Source organism: Triturus cristatus, chromosome 8, assembly GCF_964204655.1.
Source record: "Triturus cristatus chromosome 8, aTriCri1.1, whole genome shotgun sequence".
In the NCBI taxonomy this organism is placed as follows: domain Eukaryota; kingdom Metazoa; phylum Chordata; class Amphibia; order Caudata; family Salamandridae; genus Triturus; species Triturus cristatus.
The window spans coordinates 298,341,024-298,365,171 of NC_140591.1; the positions used below are offsets into that span (position 1 = coordinate 298,341,024).

At 45.0% G+C, this 24,148-nt stretch overlaps 1 protein-coding gene across 1 annotated transcript in view; it reads left to right on the forward strand.

The window, feature by feature from the left end:
- ZMYM2 (zinc finger MYM-type containing 2) overlaps window positions 1–24,148 on the forward strand; it is a 1,132,334-nt gene that overhangs the window by 652,443 nt on the left and 455,743 nt on the right. Inside the window, exons 12-14 of the mRNA XM_085621554.1 lie at window positions 315–346; window positions 21,383–21,518; window positions 21,613–21,728. Of these exons, the coding sequence (XP_085477680.1) occupies window positions 315–346; window positions 21,383–21,518; window positions 21,613–21,728 (284 nt within the window). The remainder of the gene's footprint in view (window positions 1–314; window positions 347–21,382; window positions 21,519–21,612; window positions 21,729–24,148) is intronic.

Sequence of the window (24,148 nt, forward strand, 5' to 3'; positions counted from 1 at the left end):
AGCTACTGACCAGAGCTTGCTGAAATCTGGGGAAATCTCCTGACACCAGAAGTTTCAGGAAGCTTATTAAAACCAGAGGTTTCCCTTAGCCTCGGTTCTATGACGATGAAGTCATGCACCTCAGTACAGTGGCTGAAGTGCGTAGTACTTGATTTCGAAGACCTTAGCAGTAAAGGAGTTAACATTGTCTAACATCCTACTGCAAATAAAATGACACCAATTAATTTGCATGTCTGTAGTGTTCTAATGTTAACTTTATTTCTGATAAATCAGATAAATTAAATGTACTTAATCTCATATTTGATTATTTTCAGATCAAGGCATCCAAAGTACACGTTCCAAAATGGTAACTATTTCACCTTAATTGAACATTTTATTGCAAAATATAAAATGCATGTACATGTAATGCATATTTTAACACTGTAGTAAATACAATATCCTACTTTATCTCAAATATTGTGTAGGTTGAGTAAAAGATAAGTTTTCACAAAAAAGAATTTTTTAATTTGTATTGATACTTTGTATACTTGCCAAAAATGTTAAAGGTTTTTGGGCCAGATGTATCAACATTGCATTTTGTGATTCTAAAATAGCGAATTTGATTTATTTGCTATTTTAGAATCTCAAATGCAATGTGTGTAGGTTTCACCCAAAAAATAGCGATTCCCACATATTCCTTAATAATGAATCACAAATTGCGATTCGCTATTACTGAATGCTTTCCCATTGATTCCTATAGCCTAGAGGCCCATAGGAATGAATTGGGAGGCATTCGCAATTTGCGATTACCAAATAGATAATCGCAAATTGCGAATGCAATTGCAAGGGTACCAGGGGACCATAAGGCTCTCCTGATGCACCCCCAAAAAAGGTAAGTGTGCGCATGTGGCGCACACACATGTCCTAAGGGCATGTGTATGCACTAAATGGCACTTCAAAAAATGCATTTTTGTGCATTTTTCTAAGGATTTGCAAATTACCACCAACTTGAAGTTGGTGGAAATTTGCGATTCCTTAATGCAAATTTGTATTCTGAGAATGCTTCTTGCATTGCATTTAGGAAATCGCAAATTGCGATTCCCTAACTGCATTCGAAAAACAGGTAATTGCAAAAATTGTGATTACCCATTTTGCGAATGCCTATTGGGTTGATACATCCATTAAGGCTTATTACCGTTCGCGAACGGCCGATTCTGCAAATCGGCCCGTTTGCGACCGGTAAAACCCTTGATACATCTGGCCCTAGGGGCCAGATGTATCAAGGGTTCTTTTGAAATACTTGCAATGCTCTGACTTTTATTAACAACACATTTAGCATGGGATTGTTAATATTTTAGACCGGAAATAAAAAAAATAGCCTCCATTTTAATAGTGGCTACAAGACTTTACTTTTGATTTAAAGAGCAATTATTCTACCATCTAGTGGTTGGAATCTAAGTGCTGCTTATTTTAACGCTTTTTGCAGCATCGCTTCAGACAGTTTCAGCTGTCTGTCAGGAGTCAGCATTTTATACCATACTCCAAATAGCCAGTCCTTGCACAAGATTGGATCGCTTTCATGTCCATCTCAATGCCATGCTGCTATTTGTTGCTTTTTCCCTTTCTGTGTTTGGCCCTTTTACAAGAGCTTTTTGGTTTTGGATGGATACTTCTAAATGCAGATTCCTCACCTTGTGAATACCCCGAGGTGACAGACTGTATCTGGAGTATTTTCTTTGCATTTCTTGCGCACGTCTGTAGCTGTAGCTCTGTGTGGGATGTGTCCCGCCCTGGGGCTCCTACGTAGTCCCAGCCTTTGCATGCCGACACCAGTTTCTTCTCTTGTTTTTCGGTGTGGATCCAGAGGTGACTCCCTCGAATGCTGTCAGGGTTGAAACTATTTTTAGAATGCAAGGGCCATGTCCCCTCCAAAAGCAATCGGGTTAAAACCTTGTAAGGGTTGGCACAAACAAATGTTGGTAATGAACACGCATGATTGCTGTCTCTGACTTCTCACACGACTCCGCTTCTTGTGACAAATGCTCTTGGATTAATCCGATACCATCTGAGACCGCATTCCCAGACTGTCGCAGAAAATCACCAAAAGGTCTGGTCCTGCTTGAAGTTGAGAATGTGTCTGTTTTAGTTCCCGGGCTTGTTCTCGCAAGCACTCCTCCTCCAGGTCAAAATTGTCAGGAAAGTCTAAAATCTAAAAAGAAGAAACATAAGTCGAAACACGAAACAACTTCATTCTCCACTCCCATCATGATGATAGACATGACTCATGGTATATCGAAGCCGTGGACTCTGTGTCCTACTTCTGAACCGATTCTGGCTTTGATATTGATGCAACCTGAGTTCCCGGGTCTATCAGCGACACAGAAATAACCCCAGACCTTTAGAGAGGCCATGTTGCAGTTGTTTGGTACCCTACTGGATGCCCCTGGGGTGCCTTCGGGCCCTAAGCAATCGAGGAGGCCTCCAGTCAGTCCACTATCAGTGGATTCGTCACTGACTCAGACTGTGCCCCATGACCCCTTTCCAGTATCAGCCCAACTCTGGGGCCAGAGCCAAACTTTATACCTTTTACAGTGCCACAACCGACACAAGGTCCAGAGCATCTATGCCAGTACTGACGCAGCTGATTATGTAGAGAAAGTCCTTTTGGACATGGAAACAATTTTGCAGCGAGCTCCAGAGCAACTCCCACGAAGTCACAATTTCCCCCTCGCCCCATAGTTTATTTAGATTTAGAGACGCCTCCTATACACCAAACACTGCACTGGCTCAATGAAGGTAAGTGACAAATGTTTGATGATGAGAACCTATTTTTGGGTCTTCAAGATGCCAGTGGTCTGAATGCCTTCCCTGACCCTGGCCTTAATTCACTTACGCCTTGCCCATCAACAGAAGAGCCTGCCTCTGTGCCAAGGTCATTCAGAGACCAGTACTGTTAACCACTGCTGAGATCAAGACAAACGTCCTAACAGAGGTTCTCCAGCCCTGACAGACCTCACAGGAATCCCTCCAGTCTTTTAACAAGGTCTTAACTCACATACTACTTGGAATCTGGGAGAAACCAGGGTATTACCCACCAAATATCAGACAGATAACCAGAGCACAGAGGCCGGCCCTGGGAGACCCAGCCCTTCTCCTGCAACACCTGACACCAGAGAGTCTGGTGGTCCAAGCCTACGAGCATGTTCAACACCAGCATGTTCCAGACCACCCCTCCAGACAGTTGAAGGGCATGGACACGTTTGCCGTACATATGTTCCCCTCTGCCAGCCTCACCGTACGCTGCATGAACTGCAGCTGCCTCCTTGGACGCTATTCTCATGTGTTGTGGGACATGGTGGCAGCAATCTTGCTAGCAGTCCCGAATGACCTTAACACTAGCCTTCAACTCATGATGGATGATGGTCATGATGCAGCAAAATGTCATACACTCAGGTGTGGACACTACCGACTGCTTTGGTAGGGCATTCGGTAACAGTGTGGTGCATAAGCGCCACAAATGGATTTTCTCCACAGGGTTCTCTAGCGATGTACAGCAATTCCTCATGGACAAGCCATTTGATGGCACACGTCTCTTCGCAGATGAGGCTGAGTCAGCCTTGGAGCACATTAAGGATAGCAGGCAACAGTGCGCTTTGCCGGACTGGCATTGCCTGCACAGCAATTTCCTCGACAAGCTTGCCCCCTTTGAGGCTTCTGAAGAGGGGTCCAGTAAAGACCATGTCTAACCTTGCCGCAGCAACAGTAGACATCCCAGGCCTTTAAGGGCAAAGGGAAAAAGTCAGTGATTTATCAATCAGCATCCAGGCCCATGGGGAGAAAAAAAACTACCCATTCTCCAGCCTCTCCGCAACCACTCAAAACCACTTGGAGTTGCCCTCTGCGACGCACAGTCTCCTGGTAGAAGGTTGGTTCACCTTTTCCATCCATGGGGAGCAGAGCATCACTTTGGATCAATGGGTGCTCCACATAGTCCCAAACGGCTAATCCTTCCCATTCCTCTCCATCCCTCCGGACATGCCTCTTACACCACAATGCCTCCAGGAGAACCACTTTTCCTTTCTGAGAGGGGAGGGGTCAAGTCCTCGTTGACAAGAGAGCCATAGGGAGGGTGCCGACATCGGAGGTCTGGACTGGTTGTTAATCCTGTTGTTTACTGGTGCTGAAGGAGGACTGAGGCCTCCACTATCATCTACCTTTACCCTCTGAACTACTTCCTCAGGAAGGACAAGTTTACAATAATCTGTCTATCCCAAGCTGTGGACCTAAGACTGGATCGTAGAGTTGGATCTTGAGGAAGCCTATTTCCACTTTACCGTCCTGCAGTCCCCATGGCATTGCCAGTGGTTTCAGGTAAGCCACAAGCATTTTCATTTCTCAGTTTTCCCCTTTGGCCTAACCAGTGCGTCTCGAGTGTTCACGAAAGTGATGGTGGTGATCGCTGCCCACTTTTAAAGGTTACCAGTCTTAACTGACCTCAATGAGTCGTTGCTGAAGACAAGTTCGTCTCAGACATTCACAGATAACCTTCAGATAATGGCCAACCTGTTGACATCACTGGGATTTTCCATCAACATGCCAAAGTCATACCGGACTCCTTTACAGAGGCTCCTCTCTTTTATTGAAGTCGTCCTGGATATAGTGCTTTTCCAGGACTTCACTCCGCATCAATGAGTCCAGGACATTCAGGCTATTATCCCTATGTTTCAACCCTAGGCCTGGGTTTTAGTGAGAGACTCCCAGAATTATTGGCTTCTTTGTATTCTACTGTGGACCACACCAGGTGGCACATGGGGACTTTTCAGTTGGTTCTGAAGTCTTAGTGGGCTCAGCATCAAGGGAACCTGTTGGATTCCATCCAGGTATTGGAGGAGACTGCAAAAGATCTGCAGTGGTGGCTGCCAGACTGCTGGTGACAGACCCCCCCCTCTCCCTACCCCACTCAGGGCTAAAGGTTGTGACGGATGCATTGTTGCTTGTTTGGAGAAGTCATTTGGGAGATGTGGCTATCAGAGTTCTCTGGTACCTGTCAGAAATATGCCTCCACATCAACTTGTTGCAGTAATGGGCAATTTGTTTTGCATTGGAAGCATTCCTTTAGTCCATCAAGGGGGAACTGGTGCAGGTTCTCAGCGACAACACAACTGCATGTGGTGCTTTAACAAACAGGGCAGAGTGTGGTTGTGGGTCTTGTGCCAGAAAGCCCTGTGCCTCTAGAATTGTCTTATTCATCAAGGCATTCCCCTGGTTGTCCTGCACCTGGCAGGATCTTTAAACGCCAGGGAGGACAAACTCAGGCGATGTTGGCTAGCTGATCATAAATGAAGGCTGTACTCCATGGTGGTACAGGGCACGTTCCAACAATAGGGAGAACTCTGGCTTAATTTTTTAACCACTGAGAGTACGCAGTGTCCAAACATGTGCACGTTGAAGCTCCCAAGGTGGTTCTCGCTGGAAGACATTTGCACGCTGGTGTTCCCAGGGCGGTTCTCGCTGGGAGACGATTTCGCTTGGATTGGAACTCGGGACTCGTATACGCATTCCCGCCTCCACCTCTCCTGCCAAAAGTTCTGAACGAAGATCAGGAATGACACGACCCAGTTTACTGGACTGGTCGAGGAGTGTGTGGTACCTAGAACTTCTGGCCATGAGTATCTCTACTCTGATCCATCTACCCCTTTATGAGGACCTCATGCAGCAGTGCAGGGTCCTGCACCCAAACCTGCACAACCTACATGTCAATGCTTGAACATTGAGCGGCAACAGTTGATGTCTTGTTTCGGTGACAGTTAAAGGTTATTTGTCGGCTCTTTCAGCGTGTTTACGTTTTCCTGATCAACCATATTTATTCAAATCACTAGTTAGTGCATTTCTTTAAAAGGACTGGCCCTTCTTTTCCTGCCAACACCTTTTGAGATGCCTCAGTCAGATCTCAATCTGGTTCTCATTTTTTTCTTGCGCATTCCATGTGAGCCAATGCATAGCTGCCATCTCAGATTGCTCACCTTAAATATAGTGCTCCTTATAGCGATAATGTCAGCTCGTCAAATGAATTACCTACATACAGGGTCCAGTAACTGTATACCACTTTCTTCCCAGACAAGCTAGTGATCAGGACTTGAGCAGCATTTTTCCTGAAAGTTGTCACGCCTTTCCACATAGGACAGTTCATTACCCTGCCAGCATTCTTCACCCCATCTCATCCTTCTAAAGAGGAAGGAAGACTTCATCACCTAGACTCAAAGAGGTTTTACAATAATTGTTCCAAGGGCCATCTGCTGGACAATCGGCTCTTTGTGGGATTCTTTGAGGGGGACAATGGGAAAGGTGTGCAGAAGAGAACCATCTCTAGATGGATTGTCCATGGACTAAGCACTCATTGTGCCAGAGCAAAGGCTGATACCACTGTTCAGGCATGCGCCAGCCTTCGTTGTCTACACATTAATTCATTTTTATTATGATTTGGAACTCCTAAGTGTTGCACATAAAGTGTACAAACAAAACTGCAAAAAAATGAATTGTACAATTGTTAACGAGATAAAATACATTCTGGAAACGTAACAATTGGAAGCCACGCAATTGATTACATATGATGCAAAATACATAGCAGCAGTAATCTAGATAAAACATACTCCACGTATAATGAAAGTCCTTAACATATAAAGTGCAAGTGCAGCAGAATAAATCGAAATAGTTCAAAACCTGAACATACCACATGTTTGAGGTCAATTGTGCAATTCAATTACAGTACAGTGCAAGGTCAGTGCCAACGGCTTTCAAGCAATATCAATATTCTAACAACTTCAACAGTACAGTTCCTAATACCCTGGAGTTCTACTTGTAATGTGCACATTTTTACCCAGATAGGCCACAATCAACAAGACCAAAGCTAAAAACAGTATAATTACCCTCTCTGTTTCGGGCCTCCACGGCCGAGGTGATTTTATACTTTAAAATCACTGGTCTTAATAATTGGTGTCGTAATGTCTGTAATAGAGGACAAACAAATAACACATGATCTAAATCTTGCACCCAATTTCCACACAGGTCGCAAAGTCTATGCTCCCTGGCTAATCCCTTCCATGCTCCTGTTATGATTTGCAAAAGGAGCAAATTCAGCCCTAGTAACAGAATAGTTATACGCACTCCATGGGGATGGTTCCATAAGACATATGGTTGAGGTTGTTTGAACAGGCTACTCTGCACTATTGTATCATTCCTAGAATGCCTTGAACACAGTACAATATCCCATTTACGACTAACTTCATAAATAGTTTTTTTTAATTACTTTTTTCAAAATCTGTTTTGGGAGAGGACATGCTCAACTATGCCCAATTTCAAACCAGTCTAAGGCTATCGCTTAATTTCTAAAAACAACTCTTTTTCCCTTCAAACAGGAAAAAACATCCTGTTTTTAATGCAGCACGTATAGAGCTTGCATCACTATTCAATAAAGCATTACCCCACCTTAGGCTTGCTGCCATAGCAAACACTTAAGTTGAAGGGAGCCCAAATTCGAGCCAAAGGGCCACTGGAGCAGCCACACAATTCAGGTTACAAATTTGACGCCAAATGCACCCATCCACCTTCTCAAAAAAGGCACAGTGCTGTTCCATCAACTGATAAACAAGTTTAACTCAATGAGGGCAGGATTTTAATCTTCTAGACCGATAAAACATGGGCAAAATGTCTTTGTCTGCAACATTTATATAGCCTGCCAATTGCAGAGGCCTGAGATATTGCCTTACTACTGCACTGGCTAATGTGATCACTGCTTGAGCAGTTGCTTGAAATAAATTCTACCTAAAAACGGGTATAATCTCACTGCATCTAGATTATCTTTCCCCTAGAACCAGTGCTTATTTTTTCTAGCCCGGCATCCCCTTGACTTAAAGACCATAATTTTGTTCTTGGAGATATTTATTTTTAAAACGTATTCATCAGCATAGAGGCCTAGCTCATTAAGTCGCCTTTGTAAACCTATCGGAGTTACATCTAGCAGGATGGCGTCATCCACGTAAAGTAGACAACCAAGTTTCATTGTTCCTAGCTTCAGTGGATTCCCCTTACATTGCCCCACCCTATTAGGCAAGTCATTGATATAAAGAGAAAAAAGGAGAGGTGCTAATAAGCATCCTTGCTTCAACCCATTATGGGTTTCCACTTTACTCGACAGGCCCTGGTTCCCTCCCTTCAGGACCTGAGTTCAAGTTGAGGAATGCAATGCGATAACCAGCCTAAGCAAATGCGCTGGAATCCCCATTGCAACCAACTTCCTCCACAGCCTCCCTCGGTTGCACGTTGTTGAGGAATCTATAAAGGCAGCCTACAAGGTCGTACCCTTGATCGCTAGATTTAAAAAGCCCCTCTATTGGTGCTTAACTAGTAGATATCTCATACCAAAGTTAATGACTCCACACTGCTGAGGATTTTTATTGAAGTGTATAAAGACGTTGTTTAGGTTTTATTTCAAATTTATTCTTTGAGCCTTAGTAGCAGAGTTAGTTACAGCAGCATTCTAAACTTAAGGGAATCACTGTTTATTAGACTTCCTATTTTCAAAGGGGTTAACTTGGCATTTCTATAACGCATTTTATGGAATTTGTTGAGATATTTACTAGTTAACCACCAATAGAGGGGTGTTTTAAATCTAGCGATCTTCCTCGTGCCTGCCGTATGTGAACATGCCGGCTGATTTTAGACTGCCACGACAGCCATTCAATGCTGCATCTGCCATTCAGGTGTCAAGACTTCTCTGCTCCTCTTCCACCACTCGCATACCAATAGGCTGCCTGGTGGCTAACGCTGCCACCACCATTCATGAAGAGATAGCAGTTGTTGCCAAATTCGCTGCCTACAGAACTAGATCTGACCTCCTTTATGGTAGACGTGCCCGCCTGTCACCTCAGCATGGCAGACATGGTCTTTCCGGAGGAGGCGATTACAGTGGAGGAGCTGGGGAAGATCTCTCCCAGTGTCAGTCAGGCAAGACTCTAGTCCCCAACGGGCTCCTGGTGGAGTTCAAAAACGCATACAAGGCAAGTATAGGTCTGATGATGGCGTAGGTCTTTACTGAAGTGCTAGAAATTGGTTGATTGCCCACTGACCTGCACATAGCCGACATAAGGTACCCCCAAATTGGGTCAACCCTGACCCACTGCTTCTCCTACCTCCTGATTTCTCGCTTAAACGCAGAGGTGAAGATCTGGGTAAAATTCCTTAGCTAACTGGCTGTTTAAGGTGGCAAACTCATTGGTCCATCCGGTCAACTTTTATAACTGGCCGAACCATGAGACACAATATCCGGAAGGTCTTGAATGCCTTAGCACTGGCGCCTAGAATACCAAGGGAGAAAGGGCTGCTCCTGGTCGACTTCTACAAAACTTTCTATTTAGTGTGATGACTTATCCCATTGCCCTCCTCATCATAATGAACTTTGGCCTCCACTATGTTAGCTTTCTCAAACTACTCTACATTGACCTTAAAGCCCAGGTCTGCAGGGGCACAGCTTCTTACACGATCCCCATACAACGGGGCACGTGGCAGAGGTGCTCTCTGTCCTCCCTGCTCTTTGTCCTGGTCATCGATCCACTGGCAGAGTGGTGCAGATGGACACTTTAATCCAGGGTATTTAGTGGGGCCAGAGAGTCTCTAATGAGAGAGCCTTGTACGTGGACGTTGTCCTTATCTTTTTGTTGGACACGCAGTGGTTGGGCCTGAGGCTCTTCAGATCTTGGGGATCTTCAATAATCACACCAGCCTGCGCATCAATATGACTAAATCCTGCCTGTACCCACTAGGGGTGCAGATACAATAACTGGCTTGGTAAGATGGATTGTAGGTGTGCATGGCTGGCTCCAATACCTGGGAGTCTTCATTACTGAAGACCGACAGAGGGCTTGGGATGAAAATCTGCAGCCCCACCTGGCCAGACTGCAGACAAACGTTCACTATGTGGCCACACTCTCGCTGTCAATAATGGCCTGATCAGTGATCTATAAGATTGTTGAACTTCCCCACTTACTGTACCAGCTGTAAAACGTCCCTATACCCAAGAACGTCTTTACTCGCCTTTTCACGACTCTGCTGCATGTCCTCTAAAAAGGATTGATCGACCTGAATTGCTCTTGCCAAATGCTACAAAACCCCCTACGATGTGGTCTAGCCATGCCCAACATCCTTTCATACTACAGTCGCTACCTTGTAGTTCTTAATAAGTGATGGTATGGGAATTCACAAACCCAAGCATACTATGCAGATAAATAGGCCATGCAGAACACCCCACTTGACCATGCCTTCCATGGTGGCCTACCTCTCCAAGCACTTGCCTCTAGCAATGAAGGTGGTGTTCTAGGTCTGGCATGACACCCACCAGGCAATGTGGTGGTGCAAACGCCTAAGAAGAGAAACCCCTCTGTGGACTGGGTGGTGGCTCCCATAGGTGTCTGGATGGCTTCAGCAGCTAGGATCTCAACCCTGGAGAACGTTATGACAGGGACTAACATCAAATCATTTACTGACCTACAGAAAGTATACAAATTCCACAAAACCCAATTCTACTACTTTCTGCAGCTCGGACATGTACTTCAACCCTATGTTTCAGGCCTGAAGGAGCTCCCGGAGTTCAGCCCTGTAGAGGCTCTGGTGCTTCTCATCTCTCCCATTGGATAAAAGCTATTCATATACAAGTCACTAGTTATAAACACACCTAACTCCTTTCAGGCCCTTAGGCCAACGTGGGCATGGATCTTGAACAGATCCATGACGTTGACTGGTGGGAATCCCTAGGCTAGCTGGGAGAGAACTGTTGCTGCACAAGATCGCCTCACACAATTCAGATTTCTTCACACAGCCTACATTAAACATTTAAAATTATGGCTCATGGGCATGATCGCCTCCCCGGCCTGCCTGAGTTGCTCCATTCATCAGGGAGATTTCCTTCATACGGTGTGGGGATGCCTGGCCCTTGTCCCTTCCGGGACTGGGGTCTTGACCTGTCTGGGGGAGGTCCAGGGGTGGCCCATCCCCAGCGACCCCAAATTGGTTCTGATGCATGTGTCTGGCAGAGTCGAGGGCAACAGATATTTTTATTTAAAAAAAACATTATTGTGAATGAGACTGGTGGTGGAAAAGCAGGATCTAGCCAGACTTTGGAAGATGGGTGATGCCCCCACCCTTTGCTGATTGGAAAAAAGCACTGGACAGAAGCATGGACCTGGAAAAGCTGATCTTTGCCTCCAGGAGTTGCCCACAGAAACATGGAAAGTTCTGGAGGGACTGGGCCTGATACCGGGGGATCGTTCTCACACCACATACCACCCTCTCATTCGTCCTGGACAATGAAGTGCTTACCTACAAAGCCGGATGAGGGGGGCCACTGCGCAGCATAACTCTGGGGAGAGGGACCTGGGCATCTGTTGGCCTTTGGGAGAGGGGAGCGGGAGTGGTGAAGTGCAGGAGTCACTCTCCTGATTCTTTGTGATTAACTCCACAGTCTGGAACATCATGGCCTCAATTTGTGTTTACTTCTCTGGACCGTATATCATTAACGTTACTATTGTTGAATTGCCAATAAAATGTTATGAAAACTAAAAAAGGGAAGGTACACATTAAGTTTTCCCCATTCAATAAGAGCCCAGCTGTAATGACGTGCTCAACAATAAAACAATAAAAGTGTGCCCCCACTGCACTTAAGTGATTGTTGATTTAACAGAAGATAAAACGGAGGGCCAGCTTTAAAAAAAAAAAAAATTTAGCAGAAAGGATCAGGTTTTCCAAATCTTGCAAACGACTTTGATCCTAACAGTCAGTCCGGCTCTTTCAAATTAAAAGAGCTTTGAGTAGGGAGATTAGCTGTAATTGCTGAAAATTCCCAAATTTTCTCCTTTTGGTCAGCCTTTTTAATTATATAACCAGGAATGGTTTTCCATACTGGCGTCTGCATAACAATGCCAACATGCTTTAATTTGCTGTTCAGTATTTGAAGATGATAGCATAACTTGAGAACCCACAGTAGTTTTACAGAATTTTACTCCTTGTTCAGCGCAATTGCTATATGTATATAGCTTTGAATCTAAAGTGTGCTTTTTTACAGCATTCCGTTTTGTCACGCAAGGTTGGAAAGTTTTTTCTCAGCATTAATGTTGATAGAAAATATGATTAATCTGATAGAGGCTTCTACCCGCAAATTCCTTACCTTAGAATATTCACCAAGTGTCAGGCTAGATCCTGAAAATCTTGAGCAGTAGGTTGCGTCAATCGACTGACCGGCATTGTGAATGCTGGAAGTGACATGCAGTACCTATATAGGTGCTATGCCAGTGCATTGACATCAGTTCTTTTTCCGCCATCAGAGCTACCTCAGTCTTTTTTTAATTTTTTTTTTATGTTTTCTCAACATGTTTGCTCCCAGTGTGCGAATAGGGATGTCCCCTAAAAGATGTGTGGGTTAAGCCCTGTCGTTACTGACACTGGCAGATGACTGTGACAGACCACCTCCCAGTTTGTCTCTGCTGCCTGGAGCCGGACCACGACTCAAAGGCCTGCCCTGACTGTCAAGTCATAAGCCTTAAGGCAGTTCGGGAGAGCTCCCTTAAGCTCTTGGGCGCCCAATGCCAGTCAATTTTGTGACGCTCCAGGACCAATCGCAAGAAAGGCCCTCGGTCCACTTGCTAATCCTATCCCGGTTACTGATTGATGCGCTGAAAGTCGTTGTCGGGTAAGTCGCATCAAAAAGTCCAAGAAGATAAAGTGCTCTTTGACTTCGCCGTGTGGGTTCAAGTCTTCATACAAGGTTCGGAAACAGTACCACAAATCTAGGCCCTGCTTCCATGCGTTCGCCTCGGAGCCTGAGTCCACTCCACGTCTCCCAGAATTTTGCGGAGCTGGAGCAATCCATGCCCAGCTGAATGAGTTTTATCAGCAGGTGCCTCCATTGGATTCCCATCGGCGGGTTTGCCCTTGTCGGCAGTCCGGTCCTATGGATCTATTTCTGGATTTGTATCCACTCCAATCGCGAGACCAAGCACTTCCCTGGAGTCTGTTCTAGTGGCACTGTTTGCAGTGCCATCGACCCTAACCTGATTGTAATACCCAACTCCAATTCGGAGTCATGTCAGCATCACCCAGAGCACAATCCTCCTAGTCAGAGACTGTGCCTCCTTTTATTTATAGGCCCTTTGGGGAATACAGTTGGGGAGATTTTAGGATCCATATTCTTACCCTGACCCCTTGAAAGAGGCTGAAGATAACACGCAAGAAGAACTGGTGGATACCAGCGGTCTAGACACCTCTCTAGGCACTGACCTAGTCTCTCTTGGTGTGACTACAGAGGAAAAGGTTTCATTTGCCATGGTGATGAGGAAGGCAGCTAAGGTCCTGGACCTTACACGGACCTTGCACAGGTCTTTGTGGCAGTCAAGATGAATTCCTTGACTGAGGTGCTTCAACTTCTCCTCCTTAATGCAGCCCTCACTGATGTCTTTCACAGGGCATGGGCCAAGCCCTGCACAGGAGCTCCTGTGCATAGGACGATGATCCGCCATCACCCCTCTCTTGGGGATCCAAATTTGCTTACACAGCACCCTACCCCAGAGAGTCTGGTTGTCCAGGCCTCCAATTCCAAAGCCATCACTGGCGTGCTCTCTACCCCACCATCGTATAGGGAATCCAAGAATCTGGACACCTTTGGTAAGAGGATGTTCAACGGCATGTTTGGCTGTAGATACACATGCTCTGAATATTCCTGCCATCTAGTATTGGGTTCGGAGTTGTACAAGTTGTTTTTCTTCAAAGAATTATTTGATGTAGAGTAGCTCCTCTTCCCTGTGATACTGTGCGTGGGCATTCTCTCCTTTGTTAGATTGTTTTCTCTCTGCCATCAGGTTTGTCCGTGTGTGCCATCACCTCTTTGTACGACTACCATTCGGTATGACTTTTCGGTCCTATCATGTTTTCGATGATATAGTTCTTTCGATTTCTCTTTTCCATTCCTACGCCCGACTGATTGCCTCTTGGGTGCTGCACATCTCGGGCCTACTCTACACGTGCACTGAAAATGTGTTCCTGGTGGATCTGACACCTTTTTGATTTTGTCCCCAGTGTCACGCCAAGTACCCCTACACAGACCAACATCTTGTGTGCAATCTCTGCCTTTCGCCCGATCCTCGTGAAGCCGATTGTGACGTTTGCAAGTCTTTCCGCTCAAAAAAGACTCCGAAATCTGAGGGCATGTTGGCTGCAAGTAGCCTCTCTCCAAAGAAAACACTCCAGACAATTTTGGAGAAGAGAATGCCCAACAAGAGCATGCTGCAGAGGAAGAAGCTTTGTCTATCGAGATTTTGGGCTCCTATGTAGAGGAGAAATTGGAGCACAACCTGCCATCCGGGCAGCGTGTGAGTACTATCGGCCCGGACCCTCCACCTAAAAAGACTTCCAAATCTTCGCTCTTTTCATTAATAGAGGTCGCCGGACCACCACTGCCATCTGGCCATGGTCTGATCCGAAATGACACATAGGCTGCCCCCTCTCGGGTCCGACACTGAAACTATCTACCAGGGTTAAATCCTCTGTATCAACTTTGGATCGGCCACATACGTTGGGATCCTCCCACTCTTAAGAACCACCCCAGCCTTTGACTGCTTCTGCCTCGATACCAGCCAAGAAACATTTTTCCGCTTCAAAATCTTCAGTTCCGAAATCAGGCGAACCTCAATCCTTGATGCACTCTTCAGTTCTGAAACCATCAGATACTACATTTTGACACTTTACACATTCTTCTGTTGAACTTATCCTCAAAACTATGGATATTCGACAAAGAAAAATCTAGATTCAACTGTAAGAATAGTTGCCTCTCCTTTTTAGACACTCCTGTGACACAAAAAAGGAGGTCAAAGGATACTGCTACCAGTCCTACTTAACATCCTCAACCTCCTCCACCACCGCCATCTCCTCCTCTACCACCGCCATCTCCTCCTCTTACTCCGTCACCACCATCTCCTCCTTCCTCTCATGCATCTCCACATCATGATCCAATAGATGCTTCATCTCCAGGTTCACAATGATCACACATTGGGGTTATGGGGGCACCCATTAGGAGAGCCTGACCCATGGGACACTTATGATACTGATCCCATGATACCTAATGATCTAGATTTATATCCAGCTAGACTTTCCCCTCCCGGGGATGCTAGTGCCTACCAACAGGTTATTGCCAGGGCAGCTACTTACTATGTATCCAATTACGTAAAGAATTCTTAGGAGGATTTCCTTTTTGACATCCTATCTTCTACACCCAAGGGCATGCAATATTTACTTATGCTCCCTGGTATGTTACTCCTCGCTGAGGATATTTTAAAATAACCCATCCGTGTTAGTCATTAGCCCACACGTGGATGAAAAATATAAACCAGCCCCATCAGAATTTCTATTGATAACTGGTACGGTTCCACCAGACTCTATAGTTCTCACAATTGCTTGTAAAAGAGCTAATAGTCCAGCATCTGGAGATACGCCACCACCGGAAAAAGAGCAAGCGTATCGATGCAGTAGGCAAACGGGTAGCCGCTTAAGCAGCTAGCCACTGCCAACTCCTAGGCCCTCCTAGCGCATAGGGCCCACAGGGATGAAATGGAAGAGTTGTTACAACAGCTCCCGGAGGCGTATCGTGAAAAGGAGCAGCAGATTGTGGCAGAGGGTCAGGCCATCACTAATAACTCCTCAGATGTGCCTTAGATGCAGCAGACATGGCCGAACGAGGAATAAACACTAGTTTCCTCCTCAGGCATCATGCTTGGATCAGGTGTTCTGGCAGAAGTCCATCAAACGGTCCTTAATATGCCCTTTGACAAGGGACAGGTGGACGTCACCCTAGATAAAATTTAAAAAGATAGACACGGCTAAGTCTATGGGTGCCTTGCAGACTAATAAATCTACAAGTTCCTTTCATCGCTCAGGCTACAGGGGCAGATATAAATCCTCAAACAATGACCCCTTCACTTTCCCACCAGAGCAGGGCCAATCCACCTTCTCGAAGGGTTTTTTCAGGGGCTCCTTTAAAGGTGGTAGCAATAAAGTCCCGTGGTGCATCCTCCACTACCAGTCAGTGACTCCCCCTTCCCCCGCCCCCAACCACACAACACCTGTCGGGGGAAGACTACAGTTTTTCCATCCAATCTGGGAATTCATCACCACAGACCAATGGGTATTATCCAACATAGTTATTGTCTGCAGTTTACCACCTCACCTAACATCCGCCTCACACTCAAAGGTTATCACAGGATCACCTAGCACTTTTCAGACAAGACGTCCAAGCCATACTCCTCTAAGGGGCAATAGAACCAAACCCTATTCACCCAACAGGGCACAGGAGTATACTCCTTATATTTCCCCATTCCAAAAAAAGGACGGGCCCTTAAGACCAATCTTACATTTCAGGCCCCTCAGTTATTACATCATCTCAGAACATTTTCACACGGTCACGCTGCAGGATTTCATTCCCCTTCTACAACAGGGCGACTTTATGGCCACACTGGACCCAAAGGACGCTTACATTCACACACTCTGCTTATAGCAAATACCTCTGGTTTGTCATAGGAGGAAAACCTTACCAATTCAAAGTTAAGTTTGGAGACACTACCTCACCTTGTGTCTTCATAAAGTGGTTGGCAGAAGTTGCAGCACATTTAAGAGGACAAAACTTTTATGTATTTCCATACCTAGAGGACTGACTCATCAAAGCCACCACTCATCACCAATCTCAACAATACATTCAGTTGATAGTAGATCTACTCCACAGCTTGGAGTTCACCATCAGTGTAACCAAATCTCAACTTCCACCTCTTCAGATTCAACCATACTTAAGGGCAACACTCAACACGCAGTTATGGTTGGCATAATCCAATCCAGCTCAGATACAGAATTTTCAAACAACTCTATCTACATTCCAGTCGAACAAAACTCTCATAGTTTGACCTGTCATGTGTCTATTGGGAATGATGGTGTCTTGCATTGCCATAGTTCCACATGCAAGACTACACATGCACCCACTGCAACAGTCTCACCAGTGGTCTCAAGCACAGGGTCATCTACAGTATTTAGTGTTGATAGACCCCCACACTCCCCGTTTTCTGCAATAGTGGAATACCAACAATCTATTGAAGGGGCGGCTTTTCTTGGACACAGTTCTTAATCATTCTAACTACATATGCATCAGAAACAGGCTGAGATGTACATCTCCAAGACCTAACAAAACAAGATCCGTGGGATGCCAGACAGCAATCCATTCCTATCAACATATCAACCACTTGGAACTTCGGGCAGTCTTCCTAGCACTGAAAGCTTTCCTTCCTCATCTCTTACACAAGGTTGTCCTAGTCTGCATGGACAATATTTAGTCATGTACTGTAAGAAAGTGCCCATATTTAAATGGTCTCACCCTACACTCCCCCCCCCCCCCCCGTCCCACACACACACACACACACACACACACACACACACACGTTTTGCCTAATTTTCATGCACTTTGACTTAGTGTGCCCTGGGTTCCTGCCACCCAGGTACCCAGGGCCTATGTTCTCTCCCTCGACTGTAGTGTTGCAAAACCCAATTGGCAACTCTGGCCACATTTAAGTCCCTTGTAATAGGTACAATATGTACCAAGGGCACTGTGACGTGGGAAGGCCTCCATGGGCTTCAGCACTTATTGTGCCACCCTTAGAGGCATTGTACCTTTACACACACCCACTGCAGGCTGCATGTTTTGGTGCAGAGCAAAGTGAAGAGTCGACCTGGCACACATCCATGTGTTCCATGCCTACAATCCACTGCCTTAGGTAAGCCACTCCTCTAGCTGGGTGCGCTATACCAGTGGTGAGTGTACAGGTGCCTCAGCCCTACAGTGTGTAAGTCCATTCTTAGACATTGTAAGTGCAGTAAGGCCATTAGGAGTAATGCCATAAACAGTATATGGTCTGGGAGTTTGTCATTACAAACTCCCCAACACCATGATGGCTTTACTGAAAACTGGGAAGTTTAGTATCGAACTTCTCAGCACATTAAACCCACACTGTCGCCAGTGTGGGATTTAATGAAAAATGCACTAAGAGGGCATCTCCGAGATGCCCCCTGGAAAAACGACCTAACTCTAATGTCCTGGCTAAGCGGCTGCTAGTCAGCTGCCACCACCAGACATGTTTCTGGACCCCTGGTCGAGAGCTTGCCACTCACGGGGTCCTGAAACAAAGCACAACCTGGGACACGGGGCCAGGTCTCCTCCCCAGGGTTGGCAGGGCACACGAATTGGAAGCTTCAAATGCTTGCTGCCTTTGTGAGCACCCCCATCCATTTGCTGCTCCTAGCAACTGAGGTTTTTCCAATGAAAGTGGTCCTGGTGAAAAGGATGAAGGATGCTGAAGATTCTCCAAGGATGTTGTGGATGCGACGTTGTCAATAAAGATGTTGAGGGGGTGTCTAGTCCCTGGTGCTGCACAGTGGTTGTGGTAGCGACTTGTACTTTGGGCTACCAAATTGCGCCAGCAGGCCTCTTCAGCTTTTGTGTCCCTGTGCTGCGAATAGGAGGCCAGTCAGCTGACCCTTGAAGTCTCTTTGCGTTGCTAGTCTCCAAGGATGACTTCTTCTTTAGCAGGGCACGGCAGACACTGTCCCTTTGTTTGCTAGCCAGCAGATGCAGTCTTCTCTAGTGCAACCTCTCTTTGGTGGTCCCTCCGTGCAGTAGGACAGTTTTCCTTTGGTACTTCTTTCAGTCAGTAAAGATCTGAGGTCTTGGTGCCAGGGGTTCCCCTTATGCTTGGTAAATACCCCCAGGCCAGGATGTGGTTGGTAGCCAATGGTCTACCAGGGTGCCTTCCACCTGGTTACCAAGTCTTGCAATGTGTGGCATCTGGCTATCCCATGATATACCGTTCTGCCCACTCCTAAGATGGCGAGACCCCTCTCTCGCTGTTCAATCCTCACTAGCCTACCCCCAGTGTGTGGCTTCCTCAGGGCTACATGTCCCTGGGAAACTGATTTGTCAATTGGTTTCCCCGATCTGTTCTCCATGCCAGCCTGTCTGTCTAAACAATGTGTCAGCCCTACTCCCTTGTGTTACACATCTGCCTTTCAAAGGCGGCTTCTCCTTTAAAGCCTGCCTCTTTGGATTAACACCGAAGTGACTTCCTGCCGGATGGATGTAACACCTCCCTGGCCTGCAATTCTTCATTGATCCCCTTCCTGAGAGGAGTCTGCACGTCTCTCCAAGAGGGCAATAAGTTGTCTTGTAGAATAGACTCCATGTGTGCCCGGAAATGCACAGGAGTTTTAAAGCTAACAAAGTGGCAGCTAGGTAAAACCTGCATACTGCAATAAGTTACATTAATTTTAACTTGAGATGCAAGTCGGGCTTAATGTAACAAGTAATTTGATACCTCGGAGTGCTCACTTTGGTCGCACTGTTCAGGAGGCAGCACAGCTGAGGGGGTCAGCCTATATCCCTCTACTCGCCAGTTGGCGACCAAGTCTTTCTACAGTAAAATGACATGTCCTCCCATATCATATGTTGCACCCTGGTTTAGGAATCAGAAGGCTGACTTACACAGATGTACTGGGGAAGTAGGAGGATTTTCCATTGCCTTCAATGGCAAAGTCGGGCCAGTAGTTCGCAAATGTTCAGCCAGTCTGCATTGGCGGACTGGGGAGCTTGTCTTACTTGGGGGATTTCCAGGTTGGCCTAACTAGTGCTGCAAGCCATGGGGAATTCCTCTAACTTACATGCCCTGGGTTCCAGATTACCATATACTAGGGACTTTCAGGTAAGTTAGCCATTTACAATTGGGTACAGCCAATTCAACATACGCTTTAGCATCAGGGCACTGTCACTGAGGTCTGATTAGCAGGCCTCAGTGCACTCTTAGAGTTGAAAGAACTAGCAGCAACAGTCGAAAAACTTGGGGGGTGACCATACAAAGAGATGTATTTCCTTATCGACTTAAGCATATGATTTCTCCAAAACCCTTCATTTTGTCCCAATGGGACCTCAATTTCGTTTTAACATTTTTTTATATGCTTGCCGCTCGGGCCAATGCATAGTTGTCATCTACTTCTCATGCCCAACATAACAGCCACCTTATTGGCCATAACATCGGCCAGGAGGGTTAGTGAGCTTCAGGAGCTCTCGGTGCACCCTCCGTACACCAACTTCTTCCCACACAAACTGTTTTTCCACACCTGGGCCTCTTTCCTGCCAAAGGTGGTAACGCCTCTCCACGTCTGCCTGAATATCACACTGCCAACTTTCTGTGTTCCGCCCCACCCTTTCAAAGAGGAGGAGAGACTCCATTGCCTGGACCCAAAAAGACAGTTGTTGTTCTGGATTGATCACACCAAAAAACATCTGGGGGAGGATCATCACCTTTTTGTATCGTTTGCTGGAGCAAAGAAAGGGAAGACTGTGCAGAAACAGACCACCTCCAGGTGGACTGTGCTTTACATTCAAATCTGTCACGCATTACCCAAGAAGCAACCCTCAGAGGACTTGCGCGCTTATTCCACCAGAGCAAAGGCCGTGACCACTGTGCTGGCTCAGAGTCCCTGTCCTGGATATCTGTCAGGCTGCTACATGGGCTACTCTCCTCACCTTTACTAAACACGGCTTCCTTGGTCCAGCACAGCAGGCCCTTTGCTCAGGCGGTCCTCCAGTATGTCCTGGTCTAAACCTGTTAGCAGACCCTCCTAAGGGGAGACATTGCTTGGGTATCTAATCTAAGGTAAGTAATCTGCTGCTAAAAGTTTCTCTCAGATTAACAAGTTACTTACTTAAGTAACGCCTTATCTGGTAGACTGTCTAGCCGCAGATTTCTTACTGACCCACAATTCCGCCTTGCTCTGTGAACAATGTTTTCTATCTAGAAGGACCCTTCAGGTTCTTAGTGTCTGCTCACTAGTCTATCGGCTTTCTACTGTTGCGCAGTGAGTCTGGTTCGGAAATGTCACGAAAAGAAATTGATGTCAGTGCGCAAGGGTGGCGTCTATATAGGCCCTGTGCACGTCACATCTGGTGCAGATGATGTGGAACCAAACGACGCTACATACCGTCATGGAAGGGTAGTGTTTAAGATTTTTGGGATCCATCCTGACACCTGGGAAATGCTCTACAGTAAGAAATCTGTGACTAAAGGCTCTACCAGATAATGTGTTATTGAAAGTAAGTACCCTGTTCTTCTATGCATGTTGCTTTTCCATTGACTTCCGTTGTGGTTTATTCACATTTAGATTGTCTGGCCTTCTCGTATAAAAAATGCTTTCTTAATGCATATTAATCAGTACTTTTCTTTAATGTATTGATTTAAACACCTTAACCTTTGACTGTTTGCTTTATCTTATCTGCCAGGTTTTAAACTCTACACCTGCCCCATACCCAACTTCATGTAAAGATATGAAGAATAAGGCTGTCCTTTGCAAACCTTTAACAATGACGAAAGCTACATATTGTAAACCTCACATGCAAGCAAAATCCTGTCAAACAGGTAATTTATGACATTTCATTAAACAAGTTGTTTAATATGTGACCGATGCATTTGTAATTTTGAGAATGTTTACATTTCAATGTTGTTATTTTAGAGGAAGATTTGACGAAGAATTACTTCCCTCTGCCTATTCCAGTGCCGGTGTATTTACCAGCGCCTATGCATTTATACAGTCGGAACATCCCTTTTCCTACACCTATTCCTGTCCCAGTAAGTTGCATTTTATCTTTTATTTGTGACATGTTTCTAGTTAGTATTGATTTTGACACTGTTGCAAGGTAGTTGTGTATTCAAATAATTCAGGCGCAAATTGCAGTCTAATTGTAAGTCTTTGGTGTTGTATTTTTCTTGCCCTACTTAGTTATAAACCAGCTTACAGTCTTACCACCTAACTTCAAAACTAAATTAGTTGTCGCAGCAAACTGGATTTTTGTACCACCATACGTGCAGTTATCTTGCATTAACATAAAGCACCACATATGCTACAACCAGAGTTTATTCTTAACGTCCATGAAATTTGATCCACTGATCATTTTATAACCTGCAGTTTAGACTTTAGCCTTCTGAAGCTACTAATGCATTAATGAAAATTATTTTTTAACTTTAACAGTATTAAACAAGCGATCTCCACGGAACAAGATACCACAGTTAGAATACCATTAATATTCATATTTATATGAAATTGGCTTTTACATTTGACAAAGTTGATACAAAATGTTGCATTGTTGCACTGGGGTCTACCCAAAAAATAGTAGTTTATCATGAAACTTTTTGAGATACAAACAATGTGGCCCGTAACAGATAGTGCATTTTTTTGGGCAGCCCAGTCATTCTTTATTAATAAAAGTAAGCTGGAGTGCTCATCCATCTAGAAAAACACTGGAAAGTGTTTGAAATCCACATTTCTATTGGTTTTGGCTGGTTCAAACAAAGAACGTGCAAAGTAATATTGGCTGCGCACTAAGCTTGAAACCTGTTTTATCAGGCAGGCCATTCTACTGTTGTGCAGATCTGGATTAGTTACGCAGAGTTAAATGTATATTGCTTCATAAAAAAGGTCATGATTTTATAATAAACTGTGGTAATAATAACCGTTACAACCAGTTACACAGGTTTCATGGGGAAGCCAACACTAAAACAATGACCCCTGAAAGAACAATATTGGTCTGTGTATTCATTTGGGACTGCATATTCATTCTTAAATAAACGAGCTAACAGTACATTCTTAAAAAATGCTATTACAGTCATAAGCCAGGGACTTGTGCGCACTGCTGCCTAAATGTCTAGGTTGTTATGCCCCTCTGATTACCAAAATGATTCAACATCAAAGGGGTATGTTGTCATAGTGTGCAGTTTCAATCATGTTTGAGAATCTTACACAAAAAATCTATATTCTGCATTTCATTCAAGTAATTTTTAGGTCGAACCTAGCGGCAACACGCACGAGCTGCTCGCTCTGCAAGGCATGCAGTAGTAGAGTATGCTGTGGAAGCCTCACCTTCTCTCTGCACATATTTTTGATTGGCTGGTGTCATTGTCCTTGGTAAATGCTGGCTTCCGATTGATAATGAGGCTTGTTAGTCCCTCCTTGTTACCGTCCTGCCGCCAATTGTTACCTCCCATAAGGACTGGGTCGTTTACTTGTGGCGTTACAGGGTCTCCTTCGTAGTATTTAAGCACTATTTTTTATTTTTATTTGCAGCACGTCTGGTTTCACTTTAGCGGCTGCGCTTGTTTATTTATTTAATTTGCCAGCGCGGGCCGAAAGGGAGCGTTTCTACTCACTAATCTAACAAGTATTTGCAATGCAATAGGTCTCGCATTTTGCGAATTTGAGCTAGTGACATTGCAAATAACAATGCCTTTTATTTTTGTTTTAGTCTTTAAAGCATAAATAAAAGGCATTGTCATTTACAATGCCAATAGCTTAAACTCTGGTAAATGTGAGACCTATTGCATTGAAAATTCTTGTTTTGGTATCACCTAAAACGGTACATGTACTCTCTTGCGAGAACTTTTGTTAACTTACATGGAGTTTAGCGGCTGCTGTGAGAAAGTGGTTCTGTATATACTGTTCCCAAATAGGTACAGGGTGTACAGAGTTCACAGTCCCCAGAGGTTTGGCAGAGGCTAAAGTTAGATATAACCTTACTCTCTAAAGTGACAGCTTGGTCGAGCAGTAAGGCAGTATCAGAGGACAGTGTAAAGCATTTGTTGCACACACTCAGTCAGCAAATGGTCTCACACACTCAATAACTGAACTCCAGGCCAATGGTTTATATATAAAAAAGTATGTGCTTGTTTTATTTTAGAACCAACAATAGGTATTAAGATATACTTTCTCAGGCTGAGATACTTTATATAAATACTTTTGCAATATGCAATTGGCTTTTGTAGAAAGTTACAAGTGGTTGCAATAGGCAACGCAGTTTAAAACACAATAATGCATTGAGTTCAATGGAAGTTTCAAGTTATTTGCAATAGATTACTTTTTGGAATTCCAGGACTGGATCCTAGATTCAGTCCTGGGACAGTACTTAGAAACGAGTGATAAAAGTCGACTTGATTACTGTGATGATTTTTAGACAATATTTTGCTATTTTAAAAGTTGACACTTAGAAAATATTTCA